General features: G+C 39.6%; 1 protein-coding gene across 1 annotated transcript in view; it reads right to left on the bottom strand.

Moving 5' to 3' along the window:
• grik3 (glutamate ionotropic receptor kainate type subunit 3) overlaps nucleotides 1-17,091 on the bottom strand; it is a 92,218-nt gene that overhangs the window by 26,655 nt on the left and 48,472 nt on the right. Inside the window, exons 2-8 of the mRNA XM_022764229.1 lie at nucleotides 15,079-15,252; nucleotides 14,625-14,882; nucleotides 14,315-14,496; nucleotides 11,137-11,190; nucleotides 7,348-7,518; nucleotides 5,406-5,549; nucleotides 1,453-1,560 (exon numbers count right to left, since the gene is read on the bottom strand). Of these exons, the coding sequence (XP_022619950.1) occupies nucleotides 1,453-1,560; nucleotides 5,406-5,549; nucleotides 7,348-7,518; nucleotides 11,137-11,190; nucleotides 14,315-14,496; nucleotides 14,625-14,882; nucleotides 15,079-15,252 (1,091 nt within the window). The remainder of the gene's footprint in view (nucleotides 1-1,452; nucleotides 1,561-5,405; nucleotides 5,550-7,347; nucleotides 7,519-11,136; nucleotides 11,191-14,314; nucleotides 14,497-14,624; nucleotides 14,883-15,078; nucleotides 15,253-17,091) is intronic.

The following is a 17,091-nucleotide window of genomic DNA, read 5'->3' as shown; positions in this document are numbered from 1 at the left end:
TTGCAAGCAAGCCCCTCTACCAAGCCCTCCTTCCATCTTTCCTGCTCTCTCTATTACTACAGACACAGCTTTTAATATTCACGAGGGCTTTGTGCTTGAGGTGGATCCATCTAAAGACGTACAACGCCCAACAAAAAAAAAAGAAAAAGGATGAAAAACGTCTGTTAACGTCCTCCCTGCCTGATCCAGAGAGAGGCGTATGCTCTAATTTGAAAAGCACATTAGTTACAGCTTGCCACACAACCAAAAAGAACTCCAGGAGAGAGATTTAAAAATATCTGTGAATGCACTCTGCTTTGCAAAATTCTTTCTAATTGTACCCAATTACAATTAGCTCAATTCATTAAACATGATTAGCAAAAGACTTGATTCAAAAGTTACTTACTCACGCAACCACATGGAGAGCATTACATTTATTTCACCCTCCTGAGCATGCCGACGCTGAGTGAAAGTGGCACTCTGAGAACCTGTTCATAATTCCAGCAAAAGCTCAAACTTGGGCTAATATTCAATTACAGTGGATTAGTTGAGAAAAGTCCACATCTTAACAGGCTCATACAGTTAAAGCCGATTCCACGGATATACAAAAAAAAAAAAAAAAAAAAAAAAAAAAAAAAAAAAAAAAAAAGGATCTGCAGGATCAATGCGAGCATGCTCGAGCGCAGGATTTGTCAGAGACACAATGAGATGATGCTAATATGCCATCAAATATTTTTTTGCAAGATGACTGTGCTTCAGCTTAATTGACCACGCGCAGGACAAGATGCCAGTAAAAGGCAGAAGAAGAATCATTTCAAAGCAGCAGTGTTACAAGCTCCATTCTGGAACAGAAGGGTTACATGCTGAAAAGCCCCAGCTATTATATGGTCTTGAGCCTTTAGGGAGTACTTGAGGAAGTCATAATGGGACTTATCCCTATTTGATGTATTCATAATGTATGAAAGCCCTCTAGTAGAGAAAAGCTGTTATAGTCCAGAGGGTACTTTGCCTTCCAGTATAATAAAATAAGTTCTACATTACCAACCATTTAGTTCATTTTTTCCCTTTTTTTGTAAAACATGTTTATACAGCTCATTACCACCAAACAGCATTTTGGGCATCACCTCAAATTATCATTAAGAGAGGCTGCAATTAACACCCTAATGTGTACCCTAATCCAATTTGCTTTATGATCCACTAACTTATGCTTATGTTGAAACAGCCAATTTGCTTCCTTGTTAGGAGGTAAATGATACTGTCAAATTTGCATTATCTCTTGCACACCAAGAGGAAAATCTGAAACATATTTCTGAAATCAATAATCCATTAACTTCTTTTCATGCTATAATCATCTCAGAAGTTCTACTTTTTAATGCACTGCATGCAGTGATACGCATTGCTGTTGATTTTTTTTATTTTTTAATTCCGTCTCAGCAAAGGATGCATTGAAAGAAAAGATAGTACAAAAGTTACCTTTTCAAGTCCATCCTCCTTTAGACTGATGATGTCCAGGTCGAAGTCTGTACGTAGACCAGTTGTCTTGTTGAATGAAAGTCTCCCCGTCAATCCATCCCAGTGGGACTGAAAGATAATATATCTACATATTTATACCCATATTCATAAAACAAATCCCACATTATCAACCTTATTGTCGTGATGCAGAATCCTGCACCTAAAAATCTAAACACCTGTACAACCTCATCTAATCAGTACAATTATCCTGCAATACATACTAGCCTATCTTTTTGAAGAGTATATTTCACAATTGTTGTAGCATATTGCATTATATTGTGAACCTTTTTGTCACAGCAGTTGCTCTGTTTGTTTATGTTTGGAACAAAATATTTGGTGCAAATTACAATATGTGAGAATAACGAGGAAATAATCACAGAGAAATGTACGAGTGATGTCACCAAAACACACCACAACACCCTCTATCCTTCACGGACAGAAAATTCACACCCACACATGCACGAGTGCCCACAGACCAAAAGTACAAACGTAAACTGTACGAGCGGCATTTTCTTCTCTTTTTTTTTAATTACATTTTACATCTCAACGCCTCCAAAGCGTTTTCCCTCCAGACTATAGAGTTAATTAACAACCATCTCCTTTTGCTTGATTCCCCATGAGGGGGAAAAACACATAACTGCCCCCTATTACTATTCCCTGATACCCGACACCTCCACAGATGTGTGCATAAGCAAACATGACAGTCCTCTCACACTTTTCTAAAAGAAGTAGCTATCTATCAACTATTTCTTCTTTTGTCGTTGTTAGTGTCTGTTTTATTTCAGTCTTGGCATGTGCACTGCATGCCCAGCCATCTATGGGGAATCCTCTTTTATAGAATACTATGCTAAGATTTATTTTATTTTAGTCAAATCTATGTGTTTTATCTATATCTATGCGAAAACAGATTTTTCATTTTCCATTAATGTCTTTTTCATTCAGTCACATTCTGTGATGTCGACACTTGATTTTTTAATGGGTCTTGGAACAACAGACTAATCAATCACTGTGTGTCAAGCAGCAGCAGTTTTCTGACATTTAAAATCCAACCCTACGGGCAATAGCTCACTCCGTCGTCCCTGTACCTTGTCAGAACTTGCTGCGAGAAGATCGAAGCTTCAAGGAGAAATTTGTGTCACTCTCCTTTTCCACCTCATACCTCATTTCGTCTAGTCTTAACACCACTGAGATGGGTGACGTGTTCAAACAGCTTTAATTCAAAGAGTGACATAAATGCCTCAGCCACATCACATGCAAAGGGCCAATTCGACCTTCAGAATATGTCTGACTCTTGTCTTGTAGCAAGCATAAATCAGGTCTGAGTAAGTGTCTTTATAACCAAACGCTACAGTTTGAATAAAAACAACCCTGTAATAATACTTGAGTTGCTTTTGTCATGATCACTGCAAGTCGCTAACATAACTCCTAATGGCACATATTCTTAGAATGGCCAACAATGCTCATTGTTTCAACTGACCACACACACGCTCACACGGACATTGTTTGTTGTGCATTGTAATGGCGTAAGCCTAAGCGTAATTGTGTTTGCGCATTTGGCAGAGAAGCAGATATTGTTCCTGCAACTCGGACACGAACAATAGTATTTCATGGATCTTGTGCCAGTCGGGGATGTGGAGCTGAGTAACAATATAATATGGGGCATCAGATTTCAGAGCACACAGTACATTACACAGTAAATTCCGGGGGTTGTGGGAATGGTTAGAAAACAGTCGTTTCATGAGTGCAAGGACAAAAATGACATTTTCTTCCAAATCGTTCATTGTTGATTTGTCATTATAAATGCATGGTTACATATTGTAACTCTGATTCCATTTACACAGAGTACTCTAACATTCAAGGGGTCTATACTGTTGGCTGGACTCCTTGTTTTTACTGAACCACAAACTGATAATCGGATCCAGAATACCTCATCCCTAAAGACGCTGCCCCCCACCACCCCCTTCAGGTCAGCACTGATCCTCTTCCTTATTTACTAAGTCGTCAGAAACAGCAGTATTGCTCAATGCTATATCATATAGACAGGGTTACAATGATAATTCTTCTACTACGCACAAACTCCTCCATATATCACTGGCCACTATAGGGTAAGAGGAAATATATGATAACTACACTCCATTATGTGATGCTGACAAAAGTCAGGTCAGCGTGTCGCACCGGATTGCCCAAGTGAGACTTCTTTAGCAGAAGGTCAGAAGACACACACTTAATAAAACTGCAGATGATTGTGGGCAAACTCAACACCTCGTTGGTCTTAGTGCACTGCTCTGAAAACACAAGCGCCAGCACTTTAATCCTCACATGTCTTGATCACATGAGCAGGGAGAATGAGGGGAAACCTGAAACAAGTTGGAAACATCCATCCCACTCCACCTACATTTGCATGCCAACACAAAAATGGTAGATCACTTTCTATTCACTAAATTGACCTGAGGATTTGGGCGATGGCAATTTCAAACACTGTCTTTGAATATCGTTGAAGAGAAAGTCTAGTGCCATTATGAAAGGTTAAGCTTTGCTCTCTCAAGGACATTGCCTGCTGGTGAAGAAACAACCCGGAGGAGCCGAGTCGAACTTCCCGCTTAATCACGCTTTCTTTCCAAAGTGATGCATTAGGGGATAAAAAGGTTATTCTTTTTCTCCTTGTGAGCCCTGATTCTGCCCCCTGCTTACCACCGAACTAGGCTGCAAGCAAGGACAGCAGTTATCCCAGACTTAACTCCCTGTATCCTGGTACCCAACACTGGAAGGGGAGTGCCAGCTAATATTGTACCATAAGTTTAGGGTCACCTTGCATTCTCTAAAGTTAAGTGGATGGGCCACAAACACCTGTCCACTCTTCCCTTTCTCTACACCTGGATTGAAGGCAAAGGCCAGTGGACCAATAGTATGTGAGAGAGACTGCGTAACCACTGCTCCGTTCCCTCTTCAATTGGAGGCAAAGTGCCAGCCAGGTGATGACAAGAGTATCCACCCTTCTATTAGGTAGCGTTGCGTTGGCGCTGGAGCCTATCCGAGCTGACATTCGGCGAGAGGTGTGCTACACCCGGGACAGGCCACCAGTCAATCACAAGGCTTGACACATAGAGACGGACAACCATTCACGGTCACATCCACATTTGTGACATTTGATGCTGGCCAGCCTAGGCATGATGGCAGCCTGCTCTGACTCTGGCCCTGGGGCCTGAGCAGTTTTACCACACAGACACATGGCGGTATCTTGATGGAGAGGGATGCTGTCATGCTGTGGATGGGATGGGTACCGTGCTCTCCCTCTCTGTCCTTTTATATGCACAGCCTCCTGTTTCTATCATTCCCACTGCTCTGTGGGTATATGCAAATTTATTGGGCAGTTCCCACAGATGAGGTATCCTGGTTAGAGGGCAAAGCCTCTGTGAAATACAGTAATCCGCGTGATTATAAGAGGGGAAAAAAAACAAATGGAATTCCTGCCAATTCTAAACCACACCCAAGACAAATACAAATGATTTAGTTGTTTGAACAAATCAAGATACAAAAAGTATCATCTCTGCACAACCTTCATCTGCCATTTTGCACAGACTTGTTTGTGTATTCTGAGGCACTGTCAGACTCTCATGTTAGATGAAATAAGAAACGATTACACAAGTTGTGCTTTCAAAGGGTTACAGTACATGCTTTCTGGAAAATAGGTTATGAATACAGGGAATTTATAAGGCTGACAACAACACTGCTTTGATGTGTCTATCAAGGCTTGGTTTTCTTTGTATGTGGATATTATTGATTTGCTGGGTAAATATCTAAGTCCCAAATGACTACACTGTCCTCACTCCACTCCCATTGTCATGCTCACCACTCAATCAGTAAAATAAATAACACTTAAATCAAATAGCAACAGGCCACAGGTGTCCCATCACCTCTTTGATGAAACTCATGAAGCGCCCTCCAAATCTCCAGGGTTTATGGCGGTGGCACTGCAGCGAGTTTACCGTCATCTGCGGAGCGTGCTGGTATGAGACGGATACAATGTGGACTGCATCATAGGTCAGAGCTGCATCTGTCTGGAATAAGGGGTGAACATTATTTCAGCTGATGGCTGTGGAAATACGTAAACAGTTGGGTCTTCATCAATCTAATGTTCACACTGATATGGGAAGATCCAAAGATCCAAAATGAAAAGAAAAAAAATTCTTCCTAATAGCATCCCTTTGACACTCATAACTTTATTATTTATTGTGATTTCCTCAGCTTTTGGAGGAATGTTTTGTGCCGACATTACATTTTTAAAATCAATTATATAATGAATATAGTAACTATTAATCCTTTATTCAAGTACATGAAGGTTTCACACTCTTTCAAGGCCAGTTGTTAAATCTTTCAGGTAAATAAATTTAAGAGTTTACATACACAATTAAAGACTTTTAATTTTGTAAGTCAGCATCTTCTGTGCTTCTCACTGATCATTCAAAATGTAGCCCTGCTCATGTCCAGTTTACTTTACTGACCTTTGGACATGAGTCATTTGGACTCGTGTGAGTTTCTGTTTTGGGTAGATTTCGGTGATGGCACAAATACACAAATGTGAACAAGGAAAAGTCAAAACAGAATTACTTTTAACACATTTGCTTCATTATTAATTTACATCAGATGATGAATGGGATTACACATTTGTAAAATCAAATCATTGGCAACTGCACATGATTTGGATTTGCTCATTAGTGGATATATGAAAAAGATTAAACCTGCTAGATAAATTTGGTCAACATTTAGTAACATATAAACGACCTACATCTTCTATCAGCAGTTAATGTATGCCAGTGTGAGACAAATGGGATCAGTTTCTGGCACACTGGAGTAAGCCAAATTTGCTTTCATTTTCATGGAAACATACTGAGACAATGGTGCATTATCCACAATAAACTACCCATTTGAAAAAAGAATGGCTGTAAAGGGATGCCCCTGGTCAGAAACAATGTTTAGACAGACCGGCACATTCAAAGGATAATTGGTGTGAAAGGGCTTAATGAATGTTCTCCACACCATTACATCACCCCTGTCTGTACTGTTGAAAGCATAAATGATCACTCCATGGACTGGACTGGACATGTCCTGTTCTTGCCAATATCTGACCCTGCCTTCAGCATGCCAGAACAGAACCACAATTTCTGACCAGGCGGCAGTTTCTTCCTGTTCCGTTGTTCAGGTTCAGAGATCTTGGCTCACTGCAGCTGTAGATAATTGCAGTGAAAATTGCACTCCATGGGTTCGAAGCTATAGAAAAGTTGTCCTCTCTGAGGCCCCTTCTATTCTTAAGTGCCTTAATGAGTTGTCATTTACAAACCCTGCATACCTCTTTGTAAGCTTGGCTGATTTTTGTCTATTAACCTCTCAAATCAGAAAGACATTTTTTTCCCCGAGAAGAGCCACTGGATAAATAGCATATATTGACATAAATTGAATGGCAGATTGGATGTTTATAAGATGCTGGAACCACTCAGTGTGGTACCAATGGTCATACCTTTTTTAAAATCACTTAAAATATGCACCTTTCCCATTTAACATTAAATCGAACTGTAGCAAAATCACTCAAATCTGTTTACATGCATAATAAAGTATTTATCTTTTATTCATACATGAGCTGCAGCCTCAAAGAGAGAGCTGTTTGGGTAAATCAGACGATGTACCTAATATAGTGGTTGCCATGTACACTGATAATTTCTGAGGCAAGATAGTTTGTTAAAACCATTTCTTTCCATGGGCAAAAGCCACAGATAAGACTGATGGACAGATGCGGGGTCTTTGTGTTAACATTTTGACAGCTGACTGTAACTGGAACAACACAGAAGAAATAAAACATACCGTCATGATGCCCTCCAGCAGGCCAGAATCCGGTTTAGGCGGTATCTGCCTTTCCATCGACCATTTCTCTACGATGGTTGCAACCTGGGGATTATCCACGTTGAGGATACGAAAGCCGGTCATGTTGACACCGCAGAAGCGATATGGCTCCAGGTCAATGGCCATCAAGTCCTTTTTTTTTTGAGACACAGCAGTAATGAGGGATGGATTGTTATTTAGTCTGCCAGCACTGAGGATCTTTGTTTTAAGTATTTATCCTGTATGCTTTCTCCTCACATAAAAAGAGAATGACGCAGCAGCTGATTAAAGAGATGCTATATTAAGACCAAATGGAGTGAAAGGAAGGAGAAATACAGTTTTCAATGTCAAATCAGGAGATTTAACTGTGGTGTCTGAAGCGGTGTGTGTGTAATAAATTAAATCTAAAAAGGCTCTGCTGGTGGAGTCACTTTTCTGCTGGCAAATCCTTTTAGCATTGACAAATTGTTATTGTTTTTGTACCTACATAATAATGAATTATACTGAACAAACTACAAGCTTGTGTTATATATTTTGTCTTTCTTAATCATGTTCAATCATACAAAATCTCTATAGGTTCAAATTTCTTATTTGGGAAGTTTCTAATTATTGTTTGTAGCTAAGAAACATTTAAGAACAAGGGGAAAAAAAACACCCATTCTGTTGGATCATATTAATAATTCAACACTTGCGTTCCCTTGGCGACTTCTAAGCAAAAAGCAATTCAATTTGAGCCGCTGTAATTTCTGGGGCAGCCATTGTAGCTGAAGTGTGAAGTCACATGTTGACACATGTCGTGTCGGAATGGGCCAGGGGGCTTGGAAAAGACATTTGGATGAACATAGATATTTCATTAGCACCCTGTGGGGTTAGTGCTGGGGGAACGAGAGCGTGTAAGACACTTACTAAAGAACGGTCGCCGCCAGTCACTGAAATATTTCTTTTTTTTCTTTCCCACTAGAATGTGGTACAGTACTCTCTTTTATGAACAGATCAAAGTCAATCACTATTGTTCTATATGACATTCAGAAACACTCAGAAAGTAGATCAGGTTACAAGTTTCTTAGCTTTGAAGCTAAGAATACAAACTAACTGGGGCAGAATTGTTTGTAAAATACAATTCATCTTTTATGACATCCTCATCTCATTTCAGGGCATTTTTTGGAATGTCAGGAAAGCAAGTTGTTCCAATTATAAGTTCACTTTTTTGCAGCACTGCCTTGTACACACATCTGTAACACAAAAGCAATGTAATCCTACAACAGCATTACACAGAAATCTTTACACGCCGTATATCTCCAAGTACCTACAGAAGCGCTCTGGAGGTGGCAGACATAACAAAGTTCTCAGCATTAGGTTCTCAGAGATAGCTATGTCAAGACAGGAGCTATGACAGACTCATTTCAAAGGACAAGGAAGTTATTACCCTATACCACTCTGTTGTTGCCTTTTCATGCTCTAATAAGTCGGCGTTTCCCTCACCTCAGAAGATAAAACACAGACATCAGTGGATTCCATCGAGAGGAAATTGTATTGCCATATAAACCATGCAAGTATTCATCATTTTGGATCAAATCAAGCCGCCAGGTATAATCTTCCTAATGGTCTGTCTATCAATATGTCAGTGTATTGCAGCTTTAGAGAGATACCACACTCTGATTCTATAAAGATATCCTGCCTTCATGAGAAAAATATTGTTGTTGCAGAAAATCGAATCAAATTGAAGTTTAAAAGTAAATCCTCAAGTAAATATTTCTCTGTTCCATTTGTGTGGAAACTGTTACACTTAACAAATAAACTAGTGCACCAGCAATAAAGAAAAGGAGTCTTGGATTTCCCTATTAAAGCAATAGACATGCCACACAAACATGACGCATGGCAGAACAATGTCATTGCCATGCTGTCAAGCGTGAAAGATGACACACATCATGCCTGGACCCCTATGTCATATCACATTATCACAACAGACCGGCCGAGTCCAGAGAGACGGCGTGTGTGTGTGTGTGTGCGGGCACGCACACGAGGGAGGCAGAAACAGAGACAATAACTGAGAGTGAAAGGAACAGCACAGAACATGCTGGTATTCATTCCCATTCAGTCTGTTTTTGTCACCAGATAGCCGGCGTCACAGTAAAGAGCGGCACCGCCTCCCTGCTGGGTCTGCTTGCATTAGTCTGACAAGATCATTTTAGCAGAGTGAGAACTTAAAATGCTCAAGATGGGAATGAAACTGTCACATACCCAGGTTACGCTACACACACACAAAACACACTCAGGACATGTTAATATGTCTGACGCTGGGAAATTGTTTAATCTTAAAGCATGGCAAATGTGTGTGAATACGTTTGTTCCTACTGAAGACATGCATTCAACTGTCAGTCCATTAGGAACCCCCAGCTCAAACTAATGCAGTCTAATACAACAGTCCTGCCTTCATGAAGGTTATAATTTTCAGTTTTTGGTGATTTAACTTGAGAGTTTTGGAGGATGTAGTTTATGGAACTGTTGAACTGTACTGCATGAAACAGGTAGGTAGGTTATGTAACCTGCTGTCACTGTACAATTCAATAACAGCACAAACTACATCTTCCAAAATGAACATAAACATTACATCTTTCATTTAGGTAGGATTTATAGCAGGAGTGTGCACCTACTGCACCTACCGGCCACCTACTGTACAGAGTTTCACTTTCAGAGAAGGCTTAATGATTTACTAAAGATGCTGGGCACAGTAGTTTCTCGCAAGTGTTTCTCAAACAGGAGTAAATAGTGTGTTTGTTGGGGACTATTGTCCAGCAGTGGATTAATCCATATTAGCTGCTCTAGTGAGCTTTTCCTGTAACAATACAGTGTATGTGGGATCAACTCAAAATGAACTGGCGTGTCCTCGTTTTTTCATAATGAAGGAACACGTCACCCAGCTCAAAGGTGTGGCTCATATTTGTGTTTTCAATAGTTTTTGCTGCAGTGTTTTTGACAATTACAGGCTATTGTCTACACAGAAACTACTTGTTAGTTAGTGAGATCAATTTATATATCAATTATATTTTTTGTCTTTTCATAGGATTTGCCAACTATAGTAAAAATATGGAATATCACCAGACTAAAGACAACAACAACAACAATAGTGAAAACAATAATATATATATACTTTATAATTTAATAGACTGACATATAGATGAAAAGTACCTAGTGTTTCTCAATTCATTATTGATGTCATTACTGAGAATACAGGCCTGCTGTACTCATATTTTTATCGATGTAAACAAACCTTTCATAGAGTCTGAAATCAATACCTTCAATTTAGCTGTAGATATAGTCTGTTGATTAAAAGCCCTGTCAATGAACTGAGGAAAAATATCAGGTTAAAATTCAGGTTTAATGTTGCTGCATTTTGTTTACATTGTGATAATGCTCACTTAAAAAATTTATGGCATTTTATTATATATCGCGTAAAAGCTCACAAAGGACCAATTTTAATATTTTGTAAACTTGGAAGTCTCATTCAGTTTTGAATCTCAAGCTGTTTTTTTTTGTTTTTTTCTTTGTTATGCTGCCACCTCAAAGACTTTTGTTGACTTTACTATAAAGCAGAGTGTTTACTACAGCACACTGAAGACTCCATTATGCCTCCAGCTTGTCAAACAAAATTGATATAATGGACTGGATCCAAAGCCCATTGGCAATTAGCCACTATTCATCAAAAACTCAAGCGGTGGGGAGATGAGAACAAATGAGACTCTATTTGCATTAACAAGCACGGTACATTACCAGAGTGGTGAAGATATAGTGGTAATACTCTGTCATCATCCCCATGGTCTGGGCCTGGAAGGATACGGAGACAGGGCATGGGGATAGGGAGGCGTGAATGAATGGTCATTTGACACGTCAGGGTATTATATCATCAACAGCACATTCAGAACCAACAATACTAAAGAGATGCACAAAATGACTTTGATCAGCAAAGAAAAAAATATCCAGGTTTTAATGAGCATATTGATTAACATGCGCTTCATTTTGTGGGCAAGTCTCTGCTATCGCTGATTTCTGCGCCATATGTGGTCCAGAAAATTTACAGAATAGCAACAGTACTTGATGCTTTTCTATGCATTTAAATGGTTTGCAATGGCTCGGGGGCATGTGACGTTATCCCAGCAGAGAGGAGAGCCTTCAATCAAAAGAGCTCGGTAATCTTTGTCTCATATCCGAACACTCCATCACTGCCACTTGTTTCACTCAATCTACATTCAAAGGCACCACATTCCCATGGTGGCTGTGCTTCCCATTTAATTGTCCCATCTGTTGTGGGGAAAAAAAACCACAAAAAACAAAAAGCCAAGGTTATGTAAATAAGATGCAATCCTTATGTGGAAGCAAATTCACTTCTCCATCTTCCGAATAGACAAGAAGCCAAATACATGACATTGAAACTTTATGTCATGTTTGTATTGTCGGCAGGAGATTTCATTAATTAAAATGATTCTTCCACTGCTGCAGGATGAATTTACAGAGTGATGCAATGCAATTCTATCAACGCTTCTATTCTTCATCAAACTCTTATTTTAGTTAATCTCGCTATGTCCCTGTTCTCACCAGCAGCAGGGTCACATTTTAAAATTAAGACTGAAAACATATCATGAGCAAAAGGAGTATTATTTTTTTGTAAAGAAACCATGGACATGCTTTCTGTAGTCTCCCATCCAGTCGGAGAGGGAATATAACCTGACAGAGGTACGTTCAGTGCAGGTGAGCTTGTCAGAACAAAGACAGGGCCCTACACATATCGTTGAGCATCATGGCATGACAAATGAAATATCCCATGAGCCTAATACAGTACTTCAGATGTGATGTTTGAACCCTTTTAAAATACAGTTGGCAGATTCTCCCTCATATGCATGCACCTGCACCAGTCCAAAGACATTGCATGTGAAATCAGTGCATCTGGTTGCCTCTTATTATCTTGGGTATGTGCAACCGTTTTGTAAAGCTGTCGTTGAGCAATCTGCAACATACTGTAGCTCAGTAGCCGATCAGTGTTGTCGCTGGTGCGTATCAAACCGCAGGTGATATTTGTTCCAAATTTTTTTTAAGTAAAATGCCCCAAATTCTCTGGTTCCAGTTTCTCAAATGTAAATATTTGCTGGTTTTCTGAATTAGAGTTGGTCCGATACCGACGCTAGTATAGTATCACAGTGAGATTTAAAGCAGTGAAGGAGAATTGTTTTCTGGAAAATTGTGTTAGCCATTTACAAAACACCACCAATTTGGCAATACTTGACTCTGGAAAGTTCCACCAGTAAAAAAGTCAACATGAATAGTATTTAAGGCTTTAATTTCATTTTAATTTGATTTATTTTTCTTTTTTAATGATTGACAGTCAAATTAGACAATAAAGGTCCTATGGCATTCAGGTATTTGCCCATGTTTACGGTTTAACCTGAGCCATGCTATACAACAATGACAGCAATCATATCACATCCATACAGTAGTATGGTTTAGTATGGGTTAGGTGTATACAGCTGATACAGCTGTTAAATAATGTTTTGTTTAATGCAGTGGCTACAGATTGGTATAAGACACAAACTCATAAAAACCGACCACGATACAATGATTTGTCTCTGCTACCGGTTGGTACAGGTGCAGCACCACACACAAAATAAATAAAGACAAATAAAATAATTGTTAGGCCTAATCTTTATCAAATGACGATGATAAACAGATAATATTGTCCTGTCTTATTTAAAGCTGCAGTTTGTAAATTAAATCTGCACACAGATTTATATAAGCACAATGTGTGCCACAACAACACAGCCTTTCAGTTACTACCTTTTATTATCTCATTACACTACAGTATTGAGCAACATGAGCTTTCTCATGAGCAAATTTAAATAGAAGAGCTTTGGTTTGTACCACAGTGGCCTGACAGTTTGTTCATGGAAGAGAACTGTCTGGAGCATGTTTGCCTCAAAACCTTTTCTCGCCTCTTCTCTCAAGTGGACACTGATTTCTTGGAGCGACATGTGCAGACTGGCCATGAGCGAATAAATGTCAACTTAGATCTCAATAACTTGGGAGGAGTGAGTTATTTAAATAACTTGGGAGGAGATGATGCGTTTGGTAAACATGTTAATTGAAGCTGACAGCAACTAAATGGAGGGGATGTCAGCCTGTTACTGACATCTATAGAGCATCAGATCACCTACACAGTCTCCACTCGTCTCAGCGTCATGCTGACAGCTATTTGTTGACTGATGTTTGTTTATATCAAAACAGTGCTGATAATGAAACATGTTGGATCTTATTCCTGTTTGTGGGATGGATATTAATTAAATCAAATTGGGCAACAATTCATCCGTAAAAAGTCTTTGTATAGAAGTAAAAACCGATTAAGCAAATAGGGAGAACACGATAGAGGAAAGCAATTGGTGAAGGCCTATGATTAATTGTAAGAGTTAGGTATTATATTATTAATATATACATTAATGTAGTTTGGTGGTCCGTTGCAACAGATGTGAAAATGAGCAGCTGGATATCACTAGTGATCACAGCTCACTGTCATATCATTACTTGCCTCTTTGCTTATGGTTATTATTCACTCAAAATTGCAAAATTTACACCGGCCAATTTTGGGTTTGATATCTACATGTTTAAAACACTCTGAAACAGGCAGGTGGCACAAGTGGACGTCCTCCACACTCCCTGACAACACAATTTCACTGCTACTTAATCACTACTGGCGCACCTTCTGCTGTTGCCCTCCTCCCACTTAGCCACTGCCAACATCTTTGTAAGTGAAAGCCTCTACGTTTTCATTCACAACAGAATAAGAATCAACTGGTGCCAGAGAGACAGCTGTGTGGAAGAGGACCCCACGTGCTTTCATTTGTCCCGCGACACCAAGTTCTGACAATAAGAGGGTCGATGAAACCGTGAAGGCCTTCGCGCTGACCTGTTTGAGAATCTGTGCAGCCATGTGGTGACTGCAGTCGAAGATGATGCGGAACTCCCGACTCCTCTTCATTTCTTTGAGAAGGGGTCTCGTGTCCTGCGTGTCAAGAGGAAGTTGGCGGATCTTTAGTCTGATGTTGTACCTAGACGGGGCCATTATCAGCTCCTGTAGCCTTATGAGGCCTGAAGAAAAGAGACGGCACAAATGAATTGATTGACCACACAGGAAAATGCAGTGACAATGAGGTAGACAGTTTGTTTTTAGTGAAACTTTGCACGTGTGGATTGTTTTAGCATTGTAGTCTCCTCACCTGTGCTGTCGTCATATACAACAGTGGCTGTCTTCCATTTGAGAAACTGCACCAGGTCCAGGATAGCATAGCTTAGCGATGAGTAATCCGGGTATAAATTTGCGTAAAAGGTGTCCCTGTTGTCCATCGGGTGATGTTTCCACCGCACCTGGATGTGCGGCACTTCCAGTGCATTGCAGATGGACTGCACAGCGTTCGATGAGGAGCTGTGTGAGGGCCCAAATATTGCAACCACACCTAAAGACAGCTGGTCACAAGCTAGAGAGGAACGATTGAGAAGAAAGCAAGTTATGTTCTGTCACATTATATTAAATAAGAATTCACAAGAACTTAAATATAGGGCTTCGTTTGCGAGCCAAAGCAATCGTGCAGATGTTTTTTTGACCGACCAGATTCTTGTCTTCCTCCACAATGTGATCACAATCCTTGAATGAACACCAAACAAGTCACTCACCTTTTCTCGATGCTTCAAAGCTGTCGTAGATATTGATCCTCTGTATGTCATATGTTAATGTTGTGTTTGGCAACAAAGTCCTGTTTCTGTTAATGTTATTGACAGCAAATTTAAAGGCAAGCTCCTCCGCGCTTACGAGTGAAACAGGTCCATCTGTTTGCTCAAAAATCCCACCTGGAAAAGAAAAGAGAAGGACACGTAAAGCCCATGACAGTCGGTCTCAAACATAATCACAAGCAAATGGAGAAACACAGACACAATTCCAGGTGGGACTAAATGGAGAGAAATATTGAGAGGCATTTGCGCTAGATGTGAGGGGGAGCAATGCACATTATGTACAAGGTATTAAATTTGCTCAGCAAACATGGAGCAACCCTCTCCATTTTCAGGGAATGTGGAAAAACAAACTATCAGCTTTGAAGTCTAAAGCTATAATGGATTTAAGTGTGTGTGTGTGTGTGTGTGTGTGTGTGTGTGTGTGTGTGTCTGCATGTGTATGTCTGCGTGCGCGCGCAACAATAACTGACAGTGAAAGGAACAGCACCTGTGTGTCTGTCTGTTCCATCAGGCCAGCTTAACAGGTTATGCTCTTGTCTCTCCATTAAGATGTGCTTTTATATCAACAGAATACCACATTGGTGAAGCAGATATCTGGACCTGGGCACTTTGCTTTTACATGAAATTCAAAGGAAAGGATTTTTGTTTCTTAGATGGAGTAGACTACTGCTGAAAACATGTCTATGTTCACATCAAAGTAGAGAATCTACTTGAGATGGCGGCATGTATCAGCCATCAGTCCTGCACTACATCCTGCAGTGTACGAAAACACACTTATTTTTCAGTAGTTTGCAAGAAGAATATTTTTTTTTTCATGATGTGATGACCCACAGGACAAATATGATAAAGTTTTAACAGTCAAAAACTAGTTTATCTGAGTTTAGGTCATGTAAATGACTGATTTTATACATATAGAGCAGTTAATTTTTCATGAAGAGAACTGCTAAATCTGAACAGCTATATAAGCTGGAGCTCTGAAGGGGGGCTTTCAAAAGCCTGAGAAGACAACCCTGATGATGTCATAGTGATGTCATCAGGGTTATCTCAGCCTGGCCTTCGACTCTAAAAATTTTCTAAGAGAAAGCCTGACTTAGAAATAGAAGGCATAGAGTTTGAAAGATGTAGGTATTTATCATTCAGGATGCAAAACAAATAAGAATATGCTATTTGTTGCATTACGCTAAATGTAGGATCCATATTTTTGGAGCTTATTCCATACTAGGGGGAAAAAAAGTCAAGATATCTCGGCCTTTGTTGCTTTGAATTAGATTTTTTTTTCTTTCTAACTCCTGGAATCCCTCTCACCAAATTCATAGTGTGATACTGAATTGATGGAGAGGCTCATTAAATGTGATTAAATGTGAAAAAAAAGAAACTCACACTGAACTATTTAAAATGTGATTTGTGTTAATTATGTAGATTGCAGAGTGCTAGGTTCAAGCAGTCAAACAATTAACAAACAAAATAAAAATATATATTTTTGTTTCATTCTAACATAATATCTGAAAGTCAAAGCATTTTCTTTCGGAAATATTTCACTGTCATGTCCTCAGCATCTCACATTAAAATAGTTTCGCAATTTGTGTGTAATTGGTAAAGTAACAAACATTACAAGCACTGTCAAGTGTAAGACTACAAAGTTCCTCTGTGGCTCGGCTGCAGCCTTTAAGAAGACAGTTTAGACAGCCTCTTAAAAAGACGCCTGTGGGAACATCAACTTATGGCTCCTCCACCTCCACTCTCATCATTTTATCCATTTCAATAACAAAGCAAAACGTCTCTGCCATCTTCTGTCACTTCCAAAAAAACTCTGTTCACTGTCATCAAAAGTTACAAATGTCTGTACTGAAGTGTAACTTTTATGGCCATCATTTGAGCTGCAGAGACATCCTTTTAAAACCTGCTTTTTCTGCGCCGAGATCACACATCTCTGACACACTAAATCACCATAGTAGA

Source organism: Seriola dumerili, unplaced genomic scaffold (assembly GCF_002260705.1).
Source record: "Seriola dumerili isolate Sdu_G_001 unplaced genomic scaffold, Sdu_1.0 BDQW01000533.1, whole genome shotgun sequence".
In the NCBI taxonomy this organism is placed as follows: Eukaryota; Metazoa; Chordata; class Actinopteri; order Carangiformes; family Carangidae; genus Seriola; species Seriola dumerili.
The sequence above is the reverse complement of the archived record's forward strand: the minus strand, read 5'-3'. Positions and strand labels throughout refer to the sequence as shown.